Here is a 23,199-nt window from a genome sequence, read left to right on the forward strand (position 1 = left end):
TGAGCTGGACAGAGAAAGACAAATAACAAATGACTTCACAGTCATTTGTGCTCTTTACTCCATTCTTTCAAAGTCAGTTCATTTTATCCTTTAGGTCTTAGAAAAATCTTGTATCTCCAAAATTTTTTACAAAAATTATTTACAAAAGTATCTCCACTTTAATGTCTAATAGACATCTCAAATTAACAGATCTAAAGCAAAGTCCTAATTCATTCTTTCAACTTCTCCCTTCCCCATCTGTTCTTCCTGAAGTTTTCCGCATTCAATAAAGAGTAGCTCCATCTTTCTGGGACTTTTGGCCAAAAACACTGGAGCTGCTGTTGATTCCACTCATACTTGACATTCGGTGTATCAGCAAACCTTTTCATTCATTTCTCAGAATATCCATTTCTCACCATATCTATCAATTTTTTACTGTAACATAAGCCACCATAATTTCTCACCTGGATTATAGGAGTCTTCTAACTGGTCTTTCTCCTTCTGCTTGTGTACTTTTACAGCCAGTTACTTATTTTACAGCCAGAGTACTGCTTTTAAAAATATTTCACTTCTCTGCTCAAAACCCTCTGTGTGTTCTCATCACAATCAGATGGAAACTGTGGGTCTTAATATGGCCTAAAACCTTCTGCATAATTTTATTCCCCACCCTCCATTAGCTTTCTGATCTAATCTCTTACCATTTTTTTCTTTCACCACTCTGCTCTAGCCACACTATCCTTTGTGTTTGTGAAACACAGTAAGCATATTCCTACTTCAGGCAGGGCCTTAGACTTGCTATTTCCACTTCTGGATTGTGCTACCCCAAGGTATCATCAGTGCTAGCTCCCTTACTTCCATCAGGTCTTTACTTAAATGTCATCTTCTGCTTTCTTTCACTACCCTCCTGCCCAGAACTTCCTATCCTGTTTCCTGCTTTCTTATTTTATATAGCACTTAAAAAAATTTGGCATATATATATTTTTCTTATTTATTGACTGTCTCCTCCAACCAGAATTAAAGTTCCACAAGAGCACTGAATTTTGTTAGTTTTATTCCCTCCTCATTGACTATTACCTAGAACAGTGCCTGGCACAAAGCAGGTATCTTGTAATTAATTAATCTTCAAAGAAACTCCTTCCTTGACCATTCAAATTGAAGTTGGACCCTCCTGTTATTCTCTTTAATAGATAATCCCTTGTTGCTTTCTTTCATTGCACTCTGCATTATTTATGTTCAATATATATTGTGTGTGATTTTATTTGTTTAAATTTTAGTCTATATAAACTCCACATTAGCCGTAACCATGTCAGTTGTTTATTTCCAAAATACCTTCAGTATATCTAGTCTTGGCACAGTGCTAGGCATCTAATCTAGCCAGAAGAAAGTTTTTCCCCTCCCTTCTCTTCTGTAATTCCTAGAATATTTAAATACTCAGTAAACATTTGTTGAATGTACAAATGAATGAATGAATGAATTTCTATACTTAGGTTATCTCATTCAATTCTCACAATAATCCATTATGGGAAGGTGTTATTATCCCATTAATAATATAAGATGCTGGCTTCAAGATCTTTTATATATTACGATTTATTGTGTTGAGAAAGTATCCACCAATTTTTATTTTCTTGAGGTTTTTTTTTTTTTCAGAAATGGGTATTGAATTTTACAAAGGGCCTTTCTAGCATCTATGGAGTTAATTGCATTGTGTCCCCCACTCAGATCTGTTAATAGACTAATAATATTAATTGTTACAGCATTATTATATAATATGTATTATATAGTTATATAATATAATAATATTAGTAAAATATGAATATTTTATTAATGGATTTCTGATATTGAGCCAACTTTGCAAATCTGGAATGAATGCTATTTAGTAATAATGTGTTGATTTTTTAATGTGGAATTAGATTTTGTCATTTATTTAATACTTTCAAGTCAGTGAAACTGATTTGTAATTTTCTCTTTTCCTTAAGTCTTTATCAAGTTTAGGTGTTAATTTTGTACTCATTTCCTAACTTTTCTTTACTTTTAATGCTTTGATATAATTCATGGAGCATTGGGACTACCTGATCATTGTAGGTTTAGTAGAATTCCTGTGACACCATCTGGAACTGGTTCTTTTTGTTTGTTTGTGTTTTGGGTAGTTGCTTGGTAATTATCTATTTCTCTATGTTTAAACATTCTGTCTCCAGTTGGGTCAATTTTGGTACTCCGTATTTCTCTAGGAAATTATCCACTTCATTTAAATTTTCAAATCTTTGTACAGAAGTTTAAAAAGTCGTCTTTTACAGTTTTCAAATTTTTTTCTATTTCCATGGAATTTCCTTGTTATTTCTCATTTTTGTGTAATTTATGCTTTCTCCTTTTTTCCATGAAGTTTTGTTAAGTTTTTCCCAAATAACATGATTTTGATTATAGCTATTCTTTCTACTCCTTACCCCATAAATTTCAGTTGTTTTCCTTTTTTTTTTAATTGAGGTATAGTTGATATACAATATTATGTAGGTTTCAAGTCTACAACTTAGTGATTAGACAATTATCTACATTACTAAATGCTCACCCCAATAAGTGTAGTCACTGTTAACATAGAAAGGATATTGCAGCATTACTGACTATATTGTCTATGCTGTACTTTTATCCCTGTGACTAGCTTATATTAAAATTGAGATTTTGTGCCTCTTATCCCTTCACCTTTTTACTCGCCTACCCCAACCCCTCCCCAGTGGTGATACCAGTCTCTTCTTGGTGTTTATGAGTCTATTTCTGTTTTGTTTTTTTGATCCTACACTTAAGTGAAATCATATGGTATTTGTCTTTGCCTGCCTTATTTCTCTTAGCATAATACCCTCTATATTGTTGCAAATGGCAAGATTTCATTCTTTTTTTATGGCTGAATAGTATTCCATTATAAATATGTACCACATCTTCGTTATCCATTTGTCTGTTGATGGACACTTTGGTTGCTTCCATGTCTTGGCTATTGTAAATAATGTGGCAGTAAACATAGGGGTGCATATGTTTTTTTCTAGTAAGTGATTTGTTTTCTTCGGGTGAATTCTCAGAAGTGAAATTACTGGGTTGTATGGTATTTCTATTTTTAGTTTTTGAGGAACCTTCATATTGCTTTCCACAGTGGCTGGACCAATTTATATTCCCACCAACAGTGTAGGAGGGTTCCCTTTTCTCCACATCTTGGTCAATACTTGTTATTTCTTTACCCCATTAATTTCTGTCTTTATCTTCCTTGTGCTTTATTTTGATACTTTGTTGTTTTTCTAGTTTTTTGAATTGAGAATTCACTTTATTAATAATTCCTCATTTTATTGCTTTGTGATTTGAGAGTGTTACTTTTACATTTGGGCAGATTCTTAGTTCTGTGGCACCCTCTTATGTTAGAGTAATAAAGTCCTGTTTCTGTAGTGGATTTTTTGAGAGATGGTTTGTGTGTTCACTGACTTTTCTTTCTCTTTTTGGTCTTGCAAGACCCTAAAATTTTACCCTTTTGCTTCTTTCTCTTTCATTATTCACTTGTCAAATAGTACCTTTCCTTTTCTTTTTGCCTTTTATTTTCTCCCAGAGTTATGCCTTTAAAGATAACCACATTGAATTCCTGTTCTTTTCAGATTCTTCCCTGTAGTAGTATTTTCCTTGTAGGAATATTTCCTCAGTATTTTCATACTTGAAGGGGAGTCTTTCTCTTCCTTGTGGTAGTTTTAGAGCAGTTGTAGGCCTGCCACTAGTTCCCCTCTTCTCTCCTTTGCAGTTTTTCTTCAGATGGCCCTTGTTTCCCAAAAGGTTTGCTGTGCAATTGCTGGCTGGGATTTGGTCACTTTTTCCTCCTTTCTTTTTTTTCACTCACAGGTAATTAGAATTTTTGGATTTTTGTTATCTAGTTATGCTTAGGGTATGGTTTTTTGCAGGTTTATTTGTTCCTGTTATTCTATATTGTTTTTGAAGAACATGGGGAGAGACAGGTTTAGGCAGCTTCCATTGTCATTGGCTACCTGGAAATCCTGTGTCTGGTCTGTTTTTAAGCTTATATTTTCTCAAGTTTTATATTGCTTAGAATAGTTGGACAGCTTTCTAGTCCAAAATTTGAAGTATAAATGTACAGCATTTTATTTGAAATGCCGTTCTTCATCTAATCGATTTTTAATGAATTGTGGAATTTCATAGAATTTTAAGTTGTCATTTGAAGTTGCTGTTTGTGAATGTGCACTAGGAATCAATTACATAAGACTGTAGTAGCTTACATTCTGCTGTAAATCAGTAGATTTTTGTGACTTCAAAGTTTGATTCAAGGAGATTGAAATCTTTTTATACTAGGCATATCCTCTGAATAGCCATAAGTCTGAATTGGCAGTTCAGAATCACTAGTCAACAAGCCCTTCATCATTAAGTGCCCAGGCTATATAAATACATGGTAAGTCGCTGTCAGAATATTTTTCATAGGGTTGCTATCTTCTGTAGATTAATTGGATCCCATGGTAAGAAAAAAAAGGACATCAACATTTATTGAATATCTTTTACGTTAAATATTATGCTAAGTGCTTTTTCATGGTTTAGTTACCCCTCTTCCTACCAATCCATGCATGAATTGCTTGTAAATCTTGTAATATGTGAAAATAAAGCATTTGTACTTCCTGTAACTAGGAATTTGCCACCAATTGAGGTCACTCATTCCATCTTTTTGGGTGATTTCAATTGTTACAGTTTTTCATGTTGAACTCCAAAAGTCTGTTTCCCTACAGTTTCTGTCCATGGTCTGTGTCTGTCTTTTGAGACTCACAGAATAAGCATATTTTACTTACAGCTCTTCTAATATCTGAAGCCAGTCTGACTTTGTGTTTAGCTTCTCTTCTTTTTAACTGTTTTTTTTTTTTATATAATTATTTTTTATTGAAGGGTAGTTGACGCACAGTATTACATTACATTAGTTTCAAGTGTACAACACAGTGGTAGAACATTTATATACATAATTCTAGGTTCCAGCTATCACCCTACCAAGCTGTTACAATATCTTGACTATATTCCTTATGCTATACATTACATCCCGGTTACTTATTTATTTTACCATTGGAAGTCTGTCCTTTTTTTTTTTTTTTTTTTTTTTTTAATATAATTATTTTTTATTGAAGGGTAGTTGACGCACAGTATTACATTACATTAGTTTCAAGTGTACAACACAGTGGTAGAACATTTATATACATAATTCTAGGTTCCAGCTATCACCCTACCAAGCTGTTACAATATCTTGACTATATTCCTTATGCTATACATTACATCCCGGTTACTTATTTATTTTACCATTGGAAGTGTGTCCTTTTTTTTTTTTTTTTTTTTTTTTTTTTGTGAGGGCATCTCTCATATTTATTGATCAAATGGTTGTTAACGACAATAAAATTCTGTATAGGGGAGTCAATGCTCAATGCACAATCAATAAACGACCCCAAGCCTAATTTTCGTCAGTCTCCAATCTTCTGAGGCATAACAAACAAGTTCTTACATGGAGAACAAATTCTAACATAATGAATAAGTTACATAGTGAACAGTACAAGGGCAGTCATCACAGAAACTTTCGGTTTTGCTCATGCATTATGAACTCTAAACAGTCGGTTCAAATATGAATACTCATTTGGTTTTTATACTTGATTTATATGTGGATACCACATTTCTCTCTTTATTATTATTATTTTTAATAAAATGCTGAAGTGGTAGGTAGATACAAGATAAAGGTAGAAAACATAGTTTAGTGTTGTAAGAGAGCAAATGTAGATGATCAGGTGTGTGCCTGTAGACTATGTGTTAATCCAAGCTAGACCAGGGCAATAAAACATCCACGTATGCAGAAGATTTCTCTCAGAACAGGGGGGGTGAGGTTCTAAGCCTCACCTCTGTTGATCCCCAATTTCTCACCTGATGGCCCCCCTGCGACTGTGCCTGTCTTAGGTTGTTCCTCCCTTGAGGAATCTTACCCGTCTCTGGCTAACCAGTCATCTTCCGGGGCCATACAGGGAAATGTGAAGTTGGTAAGTGAGAGGGAAGCCTTATTGTTTGAAAAGGTTAGCTTTTTACTTCTTTGCATATTTATGCCCTGTGGCTTCTATGCCCAGCATTTGTCTTGAGGTATCTTTACCACTTGGAAGAATTATGATACTCGGTAAATTTGATATGAGGCACGAATTCTATTTAAGGGTTGTAATTAGGAAGGAAGAAGAAAAGCTATAGAAGTAGCAGGCGGAAGAAAACATGGGAAGATTGATTACTTCTTTGACATATCTTCTTGTAGAGTACTTCAGCATGTATAGGTTTTAAGCTACTACTTAAATTGCGCACACACATTAACATCATAGGAGTATAGTTACATAACCAAAGCATATCTGTAATTACCAGCCATCTCCAGTGAAACCAAGAAAACTAGTTAGGCACCTTAGGCATTTGTGAAAACTTATCTATGATATGGTGGATATTGTCCAACTGAACTTGAACAGTCTGAGAGAAATCAGACAAATTAAAACAACCCATTCCTGGGGACTGTTCACATGCCATATGTTCTTTTAACAGTAAATAGTCTGTAGTTGTAAGACTTTGGAGCGCTACAATTTGCACTTCTCCAAATTCTTGGTTGAGTTCCAGCAGTATAGATCCAGTCAAATTTGTTGTTTTACTGTATGCACAGGCCAGCTTAGATATCTCCTTCCTCATTCCCATGGCAAGTCCAGGAACTGGTGGGATGAGTGCATCTACAGCTGTGGCAGTGCGTGGATCTTTGTTGGGGTTTTTTGATGATCATCTTCTGGCATGAGTCTTCCAGAGAGTGCTGATGTTGGAAGTTCTTTTTCATATCGTATCTTAGTTCATTTTCGGGGTAGCCCAATTAGGCTTTGATCCTCTGTATAAACACAAACAGACCCTTTTCCTACACTTTTATATGCCCTTTATACCCTTGTGTAGAACTCGTTGGAGGTTACCACACAGGAATTGCCCCTTTTTTTTTTTTTTGCTTTGTTTTTGGTATCACTAATCTACACTTACATGACGAATATTATGTTTACTAGGCTCTCCCCTATACCAGGTCTCCCCTATAAACCCCTTTACAGTCATTGTCCATCAGCATAGCAAAATGTTGTAGAATCACTACTTGCCTTCTCTGTGTTGTACAGCCCTCCCTTTTCTCCTACCCCCCCATGCATGTTAATCTTAATACCCCCCTACTTCTCCCCCTCTTATCCCTCCCTACCCACCCATCCTCCCCCGTCCCTTTCCCTTTGGTACCTGTTAGTCCATTCTTGAGTTCTGTGATTCTGCTGCTGTTTTGTTCCTTCAGTTTTTTCCTTTGTTCTTATATTCCACAGATAAGTGAAATCATTTGGTATTTCTCTTTCTCCGCTTGGCTTGTTTCACTGAGCATAATACCCTCCAGCTCCATCCATGTTGCTGCAAATGGTAGGATTTGCCCTTTTCTTATGGCTGAGTAGTATTCCATTGTGTATATGTACCACATCTTCTTTATCCATTCATCTATCGATGGACATTTAGGTTGCTTCCAATTCTTGGCTATTGTAAATAGTGCTGCAATAAACATAGGGGTGCATCTGTCTTTCTCAAACTTGATTGCTGCGTTCTTAGGGTAAATTCCTAGGAGTGGAATTCCTGGGTCAAATGGTAAGTCTGTTTTGAGCATTTTGATGTACCTCCATACTGCTTTCCACAATGGTTGAACTAACTTACATTCCCACCAGCAGTGTAGGAGGGTTCCCCTTTCTCCACAGCCTCGCCAACATTTCTTGTTGTTTGTCTTTTGGATGGCAGCCATCCTTACTGGTGTGAGGTGATACCTCATTGTAGTTTTAATTTGCATTTCTCTGATAATTAACGATGTAGAGCATCTTTTCATGTGTCTGTTGGCCATCTGTATTTCTTTTTTGGAGAACTGTCTGTTCAGTTCCTCTGCCCATTTTTTAATTGGGTTATTTGTTTTTTGTTTGTTGAGGCGTGTGAGCTCCTTATATATTCTGGACGTCAAGCCTTTATTGGATGTGTCATTTTCAAATATAGTCTCCCATACTGTAGGGATCCTTCTTGTTCTATTGATGGTGTCTTTTGCTGTACAGAAGCTTTTCAGCTTAATATAGTCCCACTTACTCATTTTTGCTGTTGTTTTCCTTGCCCGGGGAGATATGTTCAAGAAGAGGTCACTCATGTTTATGTCTAAGAGGTTTTTGCCTATGTTTTCTTCCAAGAGTTTAATGGTTTCATGGCTTACATTCAGGTCTTTGATCCATTTTGAGTTTACTTTTGTATATGGGGTTAGACAATGGTCCAGTTTCATTCTCCTACATGTAGCTGTCCAATTTTGCCAGCACCACCTGTTGAAGAGACTGTCATTTCGCCATTGTATGTCCATGGCTCCTTTATCAAATATTAATTGACCATATATGTCTGGGTTAATGTCTGGATTCTCTAGTCTGTTCCATTGGTCTGTGGCTCTGTTCTTGTGCCAGTACCAAATTGTCTTGATTACTATGGCTTTATAGTAGAGCTTGAAGTTGGGGAGTGAGATCCCCCCTACTTTATTCTTCTTTCTCAGGATTGCTTTGGCTATTCGGGGTCTTTGGTGTTTCCATATGAATTTTTGAATTATTTGTTCCAGTTCATTGAAGAATGTTGCTGGTAGTTTCATAGGGATTGCATCAAATCTGTATATTGCTTTGGGCAGGATGGCCATTTTGACGGTATTAATTCTTCCTAGCCACGAGCATGGGATGAGTTTCCATCTGTTAGTGTCCCCTTTAATTTCTCTTAAGAGTGACTTGTAGTTTTCAGAGTATAAGTCTTTCACTTCTTTGGTTAGGTTTATTCCTAGGTATTTTATTTTTTTTGATGCAATTGTGAATGGAGTTGTTTTCCTGATTTCTCTTTCTGTTGGTTCATTGTTAGTGTATAGGAAAGCCACAGATTTCTGTGTGTTGATTTTGTATCCTGCAACTTTGCTGTATTCTGATATCAGTTCTAGTAGTTTTGGGGTGGAGTCTTTAGGGTTTTTTATGTACAGTATCATGTCATCTGCAAATAGTGACAGTTTAACTTCTTCTTTACCAATCTGGATTCCTTGTATTTCTTTATTTTGTCTGATTGCCGTGGCTAGGACCTCCAGTACTATGTTAAATAACAGTGGAGAGAGTGGGCATCCCTGTCTAGTTCCCGATCTCAGAGGAAATGCTTTCAGCTTCTCACTGTTCAATATAATGTTGGCTGTGGGTTTATCATAGATGGCCTTTATTATGTTGAGGTACTTGCCCTCTATATCCATTTTGCTGAGAGTTTTTAACATGAATGGATGTTGAACTTTGTCAAATGCTTTTTCAGCATCTATGGGATGATCATGTGGTTTTTGTCTTTCTTTTTGTTGATGTGGTGGATGATGTTGATGGACTTTCGAATGTTGTACCATTCTTGCATCCCTGGGATGAATCCCACTTGGTCATGGTGTATGATCCTTTTGATGTATTTTTGAATTCGGTTTGCTAATATTTTGTTGAGTATTTTTGCATCTACGTTCATCAGGGTTATTGGTCTGTAGTTTTCTTTTTTGGTGGGGTCTTTGCCTGGTTTTGGTATTAGGGTGATGTTGGTTTCATAGAATGAGTTTGGGAGTATCCCCTCCTCCTGTATTTTTTGGAAAACTTTAAGGAGAATGGGTATTATGTCTTCCCTGTATGTCTGATAAAATTCCGAGGTAAATCCATCTGGCCCGGGGGTTTTGTTCTTTGGTAGTTTTTTGATTACCGCTTCAATTTCGTTGCTGGTAATTGGTCTGTTTAGATTTTCTGTTTCTTCCTGGGTCAATCTTGGAAGGTTATATTTTTCTAGGAAGTTGTCCATTTCTCCTAGGTCTCCCAGCTTGTTAGCATATAGGTTTTCATAGTATTCTCCAATAATTCTTTGCATTTCCGTGGGGTCCGTCGTGATTTTTCCTTTCTCATTTCTGATACTGTTGATTTGTGTTGACTCTCTTTTCTTCTTAATAAGTCTGTCTAGAGGCTTATCTATTTTGTTTATTTTCTCGAAGAACCAGCTCTTGGTTTCATTGATTTTTGCTATTGTTTTATTCTTCTCAATTTTATTTATTTCTTCTCTGATCTTTATTATGTCCCTCCTTCTGCTGACCTTAGGCCTCATCTGTTCTTCTTTTTCCAATTTCGATAATTGTGACATTAGACCATTCATTTGGGATTGCTCTTCCTTTTTTAAATATGCTTGGATTGCTATATACTTTCCTCTTAAGACTGCTTTTGCTGTGTCCCACAGAAGTTGGGGCTTAGTGTGGTTGTTGTCATTTGTTTCCATATATTGCTGGATCGCCATTTTGATTTGGTCATTGATCCATTGATTATTTAGGAGCGTGTTGTTAAGCCTCCATGTGTTCGTGAGCCTCTTTGCTTTCTTTGTACAGTTTATTTCTAGTTTTATGCCTTTGTGGTCTGAAAAGTTGGTTGGTAGGATTTCAATCTTTTGGAATTTTCTGAGGCTCTTTTTGTGGCCTAGTATGTGGTCTATTCTGGAGAATGTTCCATGTGCACTTGAGAAGAATGTATATCCCGCTGCTTTTGGATGTAGAGTTCTATAGATGTCTAGTAGGTCCATCTGCTCTACTGTGTTGTTCAGTGCTTCCGTGTCCTTACTTATTTTCTGCCCAGTGGATCTATCCTTTGGGGTGAGTGGTGTGTTGAAGTCTCCTAGAATGAATGCATTGCAGTCTATATCCCCCTTTAGTTCTGTTAGTATTTGTTTCACATATGCTGGTGCTCCTGTGTTGGGTGCATATATATTTAGAATGGTTATATCCTCTTGTTTGACTGAGCCCTTTATCATTATGTAGTGTCCTTCTTTATCTCTTGTTACTTTCTTTGTTTTGAAGTCTATTTTGTCTGATATTAGTACTGCAACCCCTGCTTTCTTCTCACTGTTGTTTGCTTGAAATATGTTTTTCCATCCCTTGACTTTTAGTCTGTACATGTCTTTGGGTTTGAGGTGAGTTTCTTGTAAGCAGCATATAGATGGGTCTTGCTTTTTTATCCATTCTGTTACTCTGTGTCTTTTGATTGGTGCATTCAACCCACTAACATTTAGGGTGACTATTGAAAGATATGTACTTATTGCCATTGCAGGCTTTAAATTCGTGGTTACCAAAGGTTCAAGGTTAGCCTCTTTAGTATCTTACTGCCTAACTTAGCTCGCTTATTGAGCTGTTATATACACTGTCTGGAGATTCTTTTCTTCTCTCCCTTCTTGTTCCTCCTCCTCGATTCTTCATATGTTGGGTGTTTTGTGCTGTGCTCTTTCTAGGAGTGCTCCCATCTAGAGCAGTCCCTGTAAGATGTTCTGTAGAGGTGGTTTGTGGAAAGCAAATTCCCTCAGCTTTTGTTTGTCTGGGAATTGTTTAATCCCACCGTCATATTTGAATGATAGTCGTGCTGGATACAGTATCCTTGGTTCAAGGCCCTTCTGTTTCATTGTATTAAATATATCATGCCATTCTCTTCTGGCCTGTAGGGTTTCTGTTGAGAAATCTGACGTTAGCCTGATGGGTTTCCCTTTATAGGTGACCTTTTTCTCTCTAGCTGCCTTTAACACTCTTTCCTTGTCCTTGATCTTTGCCATTTTAATTATTATGTGTCTTGGTGTTGCCCTTCTTGGATCCTTTCTGTTGGGGGTTCTGTGTATTTCCGTGGTCTGTTTGATTACTTCCTCCCCCAGTGTGGGGAAGTTTTCAGCAATTATTTCTTCTAAGATACTTTCCATCTCTTTGCCTCTCTCTTCTTCTTCTGGGACCCCTATAATACGGATATTGCTCCTTTTAGATTGGTCACACAGTTCTCTTAATATTGTTTCATTCCTGGAGATCCTTTTGTCTCTCTCTATGTCAGCTTCTATGCGTTCCTGTTCTCTGATTTCAATTCCATCAATGGCCTCTTGCATTCTATCCATTCTGCTTATAAACCCTTCCAGAGTTTGTTTCATTTCTGCGATCTCCTTTCTGGCATCTGTGATCTCCTTCCGGACTTCATCCCATTTTTCTTGCGTATTTCTCTGCATCTCTGTCAGCATGTTTATGATTCTTATTTTGAATTCTTTGTCAGGGAGACTGGTTAGGTCTGTCTCCTTCTCTGGTGTTGTCTCTGTGATCTTTGTCTGCCTGTAGCTTTGCCTTTTCATGGTGATAGGAATAGTCTGCAGAACTGGGACGAGTGACGGCTGGAAGGACTTCCTTTCTTGTTGGTTTGTGGCCCTCCTCTCCTGGGAGAACAGCGACCTCTAGTGGCTTGTGCTGCGCAGCTGCGCGCAGACAGGGTTTCTGCTTCCTGCCCGGCTGCTATGGAGTTAATCTCCGCTGTTGCTGTGGGCGTGGCCTAGCTCGGGCAGCTACTCCAAAATGGTGGAGTCGCGTTGGAGCAGGAGCTGCCTGGAGGCTGTTTATCTCCGTAAGGGGCCTCCCTGCTCCCTGCAGCCCAGGGGTTAGGGTGCCCAGAGATCCCCGGATTCCCTACCTCTGGATTAAGTGACCCGCCCTGCCCCTTTAAGACTTCCAAAAAGCACCCGCCAAAACAAAACAACTACCACCAAAAAAAAAAAGAAAAAAAAAATTTTAACTGTTTTTATTAGACATGTTTCATGATCCATCGTTACCAGTCTAATTGCTATACTGGTATTGCATGTAAGCTTTTCTGGTAGTCACATCACGCTGCTAAATCACGTTGAACTTGTAGTCAAGCAGGACCTCAGAGCCTTTCTCACAGTTGATGCTCCTTTTCCTAGGTTGTTTTGAGGGTCCAGAAATAGAACTGGGTGCTTAAGTAATTATATTAGGTAATTATATTTAAGTAATTATATTTCATTGATAACAAACTGACAACGAACCTTCATGGTCTATTTGGATCCACCATTATAGCATCAGGTTTAGTGAGCACACTTTTAATTTTCTAATACAACTTTTGGTAGAAATATTAACCAGAGCATGACTGAGGTTAGAGTTTAGCATTAGGCACTTTTTTCTGGGTTAATGCATTAATCAATGCTTGCTGTTTCCTAGTGTGTAGTCTGTGGGACATTAATAAGATGCTCCATGATGTGGGTCAGGTAAGTTGGGAAATGCTTCATACTTTAATGCCTTTGGACAGTCATAATACACTGTAATAGTAAAGGCTCTGAATGTCTTGCTATAAAAAAATCTACTTTGTTTAACCCAGTATTATATAAATTTATTTGACAGAAGAACCCTCATTTTTTAAATAACACCAAAAGAAAAAAAAGGGGGGGGAATAAAACTCACACTACAGTATTTTTTTATCTTGTGCCAAAGATGTTCTGAAAAATGTAGTTGTCTTGCTGATATCTAGATATTATGTTTCATTTGATCTGCCAATCTACAATAAAAAATATACATTAAGCTGATATCGCTTGTTATTAATGAACCAATGTTGGCTGCTTCTTTGTATGAGATCACCAGTGTGAACTCTACTTTCTCTTTTTAATAGAATTGAGATAAGATTTACTTAATTGTACGTATGTCATTTCTGTTCTGAAGATCATCTTCCTTGACAGAGAAAATAGTGATAAGATGGGGACTCTCCACTTTGCTAGCCATCCATTACCTAACATTATCAGTGCTAATCTGTGGACTTTTTCCTTCCTTGGCCTTTTCTAGCTCCAAAAGAGGATTCAAAACCTATTTTATCCTGTTTTGTCTTTTTAGAAATAGTAAAAAAGATTTTTGCAATTTTTTTCTTCATGAGTGTGCTTGCTTTTGTGTTCCTGATACTGTTCTTTAAACTTCCTGTTAAGGAATTTTAAAGGCATACTTATTTCTTATTAGGCTGTAACTTTTCTAAAGACTTTTCTGCCTTATCATAAGGAAAGAAGATGATCAGGCCCTGGAGGGTGTGGCTTGTAAAATTCACTTAGACCAGGGGCTTTTTTTGAGGTTTTGGCAGACTCCTTGAAGAATTGTTGGCAATGCTTTCCTGCCTTGTATCTACTGTGGTCCCAGGCTAGATTCTGTGGTTTTTGAAATTGGACCCTAAATATAGTAGGTAGAATAGGCCAGTTTGAACTATTCTTGTAACATGCTTATCAGTTGATTCAATTCATTAAGTATACCCAAGTTTAATTATAAAGAAATACTTATGTGAGGGATCAGTGTGGAAGTCTTTCTCTGTGCCAGAGAAAATGTGGAAATAGCAGGACACTGAGTACCATTGCAACATTTGTTGATAAGCAGCAGAAAAACATTAACCACTAATAGATGTTTGCTTGCTCTACAGGAACAAAAGTTGAACATTTTGCAAAAATTGGATGGAAAAATCATAAACATTCAGTTAACAACCCGTAAGTATTTCAGAGACATGAAGTAGTGAAAATCTGGCAATTCTGCTATGTAATATGCAACTTGAAAAACAAATGCAAGACCTCAAAGATATTAACTATTTTAAAAAAATTACTATTAATATAAAGGCTTGTGCCCCAGTAAACTTTTGACTACTTTACTGTTTCAGTTTTTTGGTCTGTTATATTTAGGATACCATTTAAGCTTAATAACTCTTTAAAAGAAGAAAGTGAATGGCTGGTGTTTAGATATGTAATTGATTATACAGTGCAATTCTAGTAAATGAAACTTACTGTAATAATTTTAGTTGAAAATAACCAGTTATCATTTTAGGCCATTCCTTAAAACTTCTCAGTTTATTGTGATCTATTAAAACATTTGTAAAATGCATATTAGTAGCTTTTAATTAGTTTATATCAAATTATTTGTATTACTTTAATGCATTTTAATTGTATTATTACCATTATTACTCTGGTACAATAATGTAATTATTTATATCCCAAAAAATAATCTGAAGTGAAAGTATATCGTGTATTACAGGTATTTAATCTTTGAATCCCTAGTACCTAGCGCAATGCCGGGCTCATAGCAATATGATTGCCAAATATAGTTGATTCATAATTAGAATCTCTACAAAAGCAATACCACCAAGCAATAAAAGAATAATAGTAGCTAATTTATTGAATGCCAACTCTGTGTCACTGTGCAAGTTACTTTTTTTTTTTTTTTTTTTTTTAATAATTATTTTTTATTGAAGGGTAGTTGACACACAGTATTACATTACATGAGTTTCAAGTGTACAACACAGTGGTAGAACATTTATATACATAATTCTAGGTTCCAGCTATCACCCTACCAGGCTGTTACAATATCTTGACTATATTCCTTATGCTATACCTTACATCCCGGTTACTAATTTATTTTACCATTGGAAGTCTGTCCTTTTTTTTTTTTTTTTTTGTGAGGGCATCTCTCATATTTATTGATCAAATGGTTGTTAACGACAATAAAATTCTGTATAGGGGAGTCAATGCTCAATGCACAATCATTATTCCACCCCAAGCCTAATTTTTGTCAGTCTCCAATCTTCTGAGGCATAACAAACAAGTTTTTACATGTAGAACAAATTCTTACATAATGAATAAGTTACATAGTGAACAGTACAAGGGCAGTCATCACAGAAACTTTCGGTTTTGCTCATGCATTATGAACTCTAAACAGTCAGTTCAAATATGAATACTCATTTGGTTTTTATACTTGATTTATATGTGGATACCACATTTCTCTCTTTATTATTATTATTTTTAATAAAATGCTGAAGTGTTAGGTAGATACGAGATAAAGGTAGAAAACAGAGTTTAGTGTTGTAAGAGAGCACATGTAGATGATCAGGTGTGTGCCTGTAGACTATGTGTTAATCCAAGCTAGACCAGGGCAATAAAACATCCACGTATGCAGAAGATTTCTCTCAGAACGGGGGGGTGAGGTTCTAAGCCTCACCTCTGTTGATCCCCAATTTCTCACCTGATGGCCCCCCTGCGACTGTGCCTGTCTTAGGTTGTTCCTCCCTTGAGGAATCTTACCCGTCTCTGGCTAACCAGTCATCTTCCGGGGCCATACAGGGAAATGTGAAGTTGGTAAGTGAGAGAGAAGCCTTATTGTTTGAAAAAGTTAGCTTTTTACTTCTTTGCATATTTATGCCCTGTGGCTTCTATGCTCAGCATTTGTCTTGAGGTATCTTTACCACTTGGAAGAATTATGATACTCGGTAAATTTGATATGAGGCATGAATTCTATTTAAGGGTTGTAATTAGGAAGGAAGAAGAAAAGCTATAGAAGTAGCAGGCGGAAGAAAACATGGGAAGATTGATTATTTCTTTGATATATCTTCTTGTAGAGTAACTTCAGCATGTATAGGTTTTAAGCTACTACTTAAATTGCACACACACATTAACATAATAGGAGTATAGTTACATAACCAAAGCATATCTGTAATTACCAGCCATCTGCAGTGAAACCAAGAAAATGCAAGTTACTTTTATATACATTTTCATTTAATCCTCTCAAGGATCCTATAAAAGAGATATTTTTATTCTCACTTTGTAGATGAGGAAATTGAGGCTCATAGAAATTAGGTAACTTGCTCAGAATCATTCCAAGTAGTGGCAATATAATGTTTCTAATACTTAATGCTACTGCTAGTTTTCCTTATTCTCCTCATTTTAAATTGATGTTTGAATTCAGGGCATACCTAAATAACAAATAATGTCTAATTCCATGCACTTGGACCAAAGGGTATTTTGTGAAAGATTCTGGTATTGTGAAAGTCGCAGTGCAATTCCATTGCTTAAATTATAAAAGAGAAATTTTTCCATATGAGGTACCAAGCCTATTATAATTTACCCATTCTACTTTGCCATTCTTACGTCCTACCACTTCCCTGGCTATTCCCAATATCTAGCCTTACCAGATTACTTGGTTTTTCCCAAGTGTATTATCAATACTTACTTCTATGTTTTTACTTATGCTCTTAGTTCTCCCTGGAATATCCTTCTACTTTTCTCTTGTTTAGTGACTGTTTACTTACCCATTAAGTCTCAACCCAAATATCATTGCTTCTTACAACACCTTGTGAAAGCTTCCAGGGCATAACTATTTTTTTCTCATGAGCTTCATTGCATTGCTTGGATACCTCTATCACAACACATCACACTGTATCACACCTAGTCATTTGTACATCTTTCTCCTCTGATGGTGGTGGTCCTTGCGCAGAGATTATGTCTCATCTTTGTATTTTCAAACTCTAGTAGCATATTGGAAGCTAGTAGCATTATTGATAGAACTTTGTTGTTACTTTATAATAGAGTTAGGATGAGCAGTCTGAAGCCCATAAAAATGGTCTAGAGCTGATTTCTTTGTTCTTAGACCTTGAAGAACCATTAAATATCCTTGTCATTTTTTAAAACTAGTAAGGAAGTGGACCGGCATACTGAGGAATTGATAGCACTGCAGTTTTCCTGGCTTTGAGCCTCCAAAGAGCAGCTTTTAACTTCTCTCAGAGAATCAAAGCTTCCAAGTCTTTCTCTTACTTAATTCCCTGCCTAGCCAGGCACTCATTTATCCACTCATTACAGCATTCTTCTAAAGGAATTTCATTCACTCAATAATGTATTCAGTAGCTTACTATGTGCAAGACATTGCTATAACTGCTAGTTATACAGCAGTGAGCAAGACAGATAAATTCCTTGCCCCCATGGACTTTCCGTTATATATTATAAGTTCTCGGTTTTGCTAAGTAGGCAAGTATTATTTCTGGATGTCAGTTTCACCATTTAGCCATTTAGCACTCTTTGAAACAGCCAAAAATAGCCCCCTAAGTTTGGCTTAGAAATTTCAGATGCTAACTTCTTGCACTAGGTTTTGCTTGGCTAGAGAAGAAAGAGAATTCTGTTTGCTGACCAGTCATTAAAGATACTATATTACATGTTTCTAAAAAGGTTGAATTAAGAAACTATTCTAAGTATTTCCTCATAAATTATAAGAATATTTAAAGGCAGTGAGAATCTGTGATAAGTAGTATAGGATTAGGGATTGCTCATGTCACTTGAGCCTTCAGACCGTGTCTATAACTTTTTCCTAGTTGTCTCCACTTGGGTGTCCCACAGATGCCTCATAGTCAACAGGTACATACAGAATTTATAATTTCCCTCAACCATGCTTTTCCTTTAGTATTCTCCATGAATAACATCGACATATACCTAATTATTCAAGATAGAAAACTAGAAGTCATTCTTTAGTCTGCCTTCTTCCTCAGGTCCTGTATGAGTTGCACATGAGTTGGGAAGAACAGAATCCTAGTGATTCTGCCTCCTTACTATCTCTTGAATTCATCCTGTCTCTCCATCTTTCACTTCCAGTTTTCTACTTTAGGCCCTTATCATTTCTTACCATAATTATTGACCCAATGTCTCCTATCTCTTAGGTGATTTACTTGTTTTCGGTAATGCCTTTTTACCAGTTGTTTGCTATGGATTCAGGCTGAGTTCTCTGAGGATGAGGACTGTGTCCGTGTTCTCATTGCCTAGCACAGGATCTGGCACAAGTATGGTGGTTTTTGAAAGTTGCTTCAAAGTTAACTTTAAAAGCAAAGGTGCAGATGCTAGTATGCAGATCTAAGTTACTCAGGCTTTATTTCTAAACATTTGAATTGTTTTTTAATTTCCGCACCAATTGAAGTTTGCTTTTAGAAACTGTCTTGTGGTATCTGTTGCTGCTACTATATTTTCTCAGTGCAATTTCTGAAACTGATTATGTTATTAGAGAAGCCAAAGGGGATAAAAATAAGTCTCTTCTTTGCAGTGATGAGAAAAGATACATGTTTTGAAGAATGTGGATAATTTATCATGGATTTTATATATTTATTCAAGAACTCCATTAGTAGTTGCATAATATCATCACCACAAAAGTTGACTGAATTGGAGGTTATTTAATTTTGCTTTTAAGAAACTAGTATTTTATAGTTCTCCAAAAGAAAAAAAAAAAAGTATGTTCTGTTTTAACCCAACTGGTTTGACAACAACTGAATGTACTGCAATTCATTTCTGTCATTAATTTCCCAGAGTTAATGTAGGACTTAGTCTTCCACAAGACTGCCCTCACTTCAGATGTTAGCTGCAATAGGATCCCCAGGCCCTACACTTCTGACTGTCTATAAATTCAGCAGCTCCAATGACCCTCTCAAGTTTAATAATTCACTAGAATGACTCACAGAACTCAGGAAAGTACTGTATTTATGACTACATTATTATAAAGGATACATTCTCACAGCCAAATGGATAGGCACTTAGGATGAGGTCTGGGAGGGTTCCTAAAGCAGAGCTTCCATGACCTCTCCCCATGTTTTCTGGACACATCACCCTCCTGGCATACAAAAGTGCTTAGTAACCATGAAGCTCTCTGAAGCTCCAGTGTCCAGAGTTTTTACTGGGGCTTCATTATGCAGGTGTACTGGATTAAATCATTGGCCAACATGATTGAACTCAATCTTTAGTCCCCCTCTTCTCCCTAGGGGTCAAAACAGTACCAGAAGTTCCAACCCTGCGTCTCCATGGTTTGGTCTTTCTGGTGATCAGCCCTCTGCCTCAGCCCCTTTCTCTTCCCCTCAACAAGGGGCCCACCATGATTATGTTATTAGCATAACAAAGACACTCCTATCATTCAGGAAATTCCAAGGTTTTAGAAGCTCCATGCCAGGAACCCAGGACAAAGATTAGTCAAATGTTTTATTATGCAACATATGGTACTTTGGAGTTAGGATTTTTTTAAAAATCAGCTCAGAAAATTGACTTATTTGTAAGACCTAACGGCCTTATTCCGGTCTGCGCTTCCCCCCTAGTGAGGAGACGAAGGCCACAGCAGATCGATGCAACAAGCAAGAGGTTTATTGTTATTCCAGCTAGCTGGGGTCCAAGTGTCTGCCCTACACAGCGGGTTTCAACAAGGACCCCGAGCACTCAAAACCAAGGGTTTATATAGCATTTTCAAAACACTTAACTCTTAGTAATTTTCTACAGCTGCACATTATCTTTGCAAGACATACATCCTGGGGTTAAGCAAGAGCAAGATAAGACTACTCCTCAATTGTTAGGGAGGTTCTGCACGATAAACTTGGTATGTAGGATTAACTGACCAAGGTTAGCTGACTGAAGGCCACAGCTGCCCCCATCCCGGTGTTCATGATTAACTTGTTTTCCAAGGCCTTACCCAGTTCCAGTTTTTTTTCTTTTAAGTCACAACTTCAGAAAACTGCTTCTAGGCCCTTAAGATGGCTACTCTTATGCTAACTTATTCTCATTCTTACATATTAAAGGTTGAAATTGTTCATAAAAGCCTGTGTTTTTGGTTGTGGAAACTATTTACATATTATTCTAACTTCTGAACTGGAACAGCTTCAACAAAAATTGTAATTGTTACCTCACATTCTGTAACTACTTATTTTGTATTTAGGTATTCCCAGTTCCAAAAGGAATACAGTTTAGATGAAGTGATGACATCTCGAAAAGTTTTTGATTTTTTGACTGTCTTACAATGTTGGTAAGGAAAACACATTTTAATGTTTAATAGAGAAAAGTAACTCCCTCCTGTTCCCTGCTCCCACTCCTACCTTGGGTAAACCTTAAGCTTTGTATCTGAGTATATCTGTATCTGTATCTGCTTTTTTAGAACTACCAATGTAGTCCTCACTCTGGAGTGAATACCCTTACTTCCTATTCCTGTCTACAGGCAGACTTTTTTCTATTGGAAAATTATATATTTTACTTCCTTCTCTCATGATTTCTACCTCCTTTGTTTTAATTGTATTTATTCACTTAAATGTGGCTTAGTAGGCTAGTGGAGTCCAAAATTTTTCCATTGAGCATTTTGTTTGCTGTATACTTTATTGTAGAAAATTTATTCATAGTAGCCAAGAATAGAAGTAAAACAAGAAAAGAAAAAAAAATCACAGTCCTAATAATGATAATAGTTGCATTTTGAAAATTGCTTGACAATGTCTGTCTCCTAGAAGATTGAGTTAGTACTGCCCAGGTCCTGCCTGTGCCTAGTTATCACCTGACTGTTCCCTAGAGATACTGGCTGGAAAGCAAGTGAGTAAGTGGGGTCAGGTTTTATCTGTTGCAGGGTGATGATCTGCCCATTTATAAAAGTCTGTCCAGACTCTGGAAGCTTTCTCGTGTTTGCCACCTTCCTTCACAGCTTGCTCTAAGGAAAAGATCTATTTTTGAGGCAATCTCAAGAGTCTTAACCAAACCATGGACTTTCTGGTATTTCCTATGATCCTTTCCCAGTTTCCAAAAAGGATTCCAAGACTTACTATTTGTGAGATAGAAAAGTTGGAGCTAGTTAGGCCTTTAGTAGAATCTTTATTGCACTAGGATAGGAATAACTTTGTAGACTCCTCAGAAGTCACCAGAAGATGCCTTATGCATCTGCAGAGGCAAATCTGAGATTCTTTGCAATAAGAACTTTTTGAGAGAGATACTAGAGACCAAGTGGTGACTAATAGCATTTAAGTTCTTGATAGAGGTTCAGTCCTCTTGTGGGGGACTATAATTTTTAATTGAAGATACCACAAGGATGACAATCTAGTGACCAGCGAGCACACTCAGCTTTTCTTCCCACATAGGAAGACTCTGAAATCCTAGGATTGAGGTGGACTAGGTGTAAATGGTTATTTTTGCCTCTTCTTAGTCCCACTTCAGATGGTGCTGCAGCAGCAATTTTGGCTAGTGAAGTATTTGTACAGAAGCATTCCCTGCAATCCAAAGCTGTGGAAATTGTGGCACAAGAGATGATAACTGATTTCCCAAGTTCATTTGAAGAAAGAAGCATTATTAAAACGGTGTGTCTGAAATTCTGTTTTATTAATCAATTGAGGGATTTCTGTTAACAAATTTCTTGTTTTCATCAGCTCTGGAAGTTATTTACTTGAGAAAAACTGGTCTGGAAAATTTACTTTTATAATCCATCCTTAAGAATCTATTAAAGGAAAATAAACTGATGAGAACATATGCTTCTTATGATAGAGCCATGCACTAGACATGCTATTATTTTTATTCTGAGTTGACTGACTATACCCAGAGCTCTAATCTTACAGAGTTAAGGGAAAAACAAGGATATTTTCAGGAACTTTCTTAGCCCTTAGTTCTTTAAAGATTCTGACTGAAGATTACATACAAAACAGAGGAAGTAAAGAAGATGAGAATTCAGACCTAGAGTTAGTTGAATATTTGAGGATGCGCACACACACACACACACACACACACACATTAATAAGCATGTACACATAAACATATATACACATATATAAATAATGTTTACAATAAATGTTTACATGAAATTACAGTTTACAAAATGATTTTACAACAGTGCTTTGAATTTGAAAATGTCCCTAGATCACAAAGCTAGGTTGTGGCAGAGGTGGAACTTATACTCAGGTTTTTTTTATTACAGCACAGTTTCATTTTACCACAATTTTATTCCTTGGGGAAAAGTTGAGTTTGCATGTTATTATCTGAGACCAAAAAGGGTGTTAAGAGCATGGATTTTGGAGAAATGGTATTCTGTGTGATCTTCTAAAAGAAAGTTGTTTACTTTCACATGGGATTTCCCCCATGTTTCTCAGTATTTCTAAATCATAGTGATCTATTTATTGATAAATCTCTTTAACCTATTTACCACAACTATACATTGTGGTTTGATAAAGTTTCTGAAACTTAGCACAAGATATGGCCTGAAGAATTCTAAGTCGTTTTTATACATCTTGTTTAAAATTGTGTCCTTTATAGTACAAAACTTAGTATGTACCTTCTCCATCCTGGATATTCTTTTATTTGGACTTTCTGTGTAATACAGAATCAACTGAAATTTCAATATGTGTGGTTAATTCTCAGTTGTTATAGTTATATGTATTAATCTCATATAAGCCTTATGTAAAATTTCCAGTTTTGATGCCCTTAATTTGTTTACATATGGTTTTGGTTTTAGGTTGGCTTTGATATGAGTAAAGAAGCTGCCAGAAGGTGCTATGAGAAATCTGGCCTAAGCCCAAGTGATATTGATGTAATAGAACTTCATGATTGCTTTTCTGCCAATGAACTCCTTACTTATGAAGCACTGGGACTCTGTCCAGAAGGTAATGTCTTTGATGAAATGCAGATTAATTTCATAAGTTTCATGAGAAAATTTCTTTTTCACCATTAAAAGAATTCAGTAATTGCCCTTCCATCCATGTTATCTCCATCACACTGTGAAACTTGAATATAAGCTATCTT

General features: G+C 36.5%; 1 protein-coding gene across 1 annotated transcript in view; it reads left to right on the top strand.

Annotated features, from left to right (window-relative positions):
• Positions 1–23,199, top strand: part of SCP2 (sterol carrier protein 2) — a 141,542-nt gene that overhangs the window by 47,064 nt on the left and 71,279 nt on the right. The window contains exons 7-10 of the mRNA XM_036892782.2: positions 14,307–14,370; positions 20,375–20,461; positions 21,617–21,767; positions 22,913–23,060. Coding sequence (XP_036748677.2) covers positions 14,307–14,370; positions 20,375–20,461; positions 21,617–21,767; positions 22,913–23,060 — 450 coding nt within the window. The remainder of the gene's footprint in view (positions 1–14,306; positions 14,371–20,374; positions 20,462–21,616; positions 21,768–22,912; positions 23,061–23,199) is intronic.

Source organism: Manis pentadactyla, chromosome 4, assembly GCF_030020395.1.
Source record: "Manis pentadactyla isolate mManPen7 chromosome 4, mManPen7.hap1, whole genome shotgun sequence".
Taxonomy (NCBI): Eukaryota; Metazoa; Chordata; class Mammalia; order Pholidota; family Manidae; genus Manis; species Manis pentadactyla.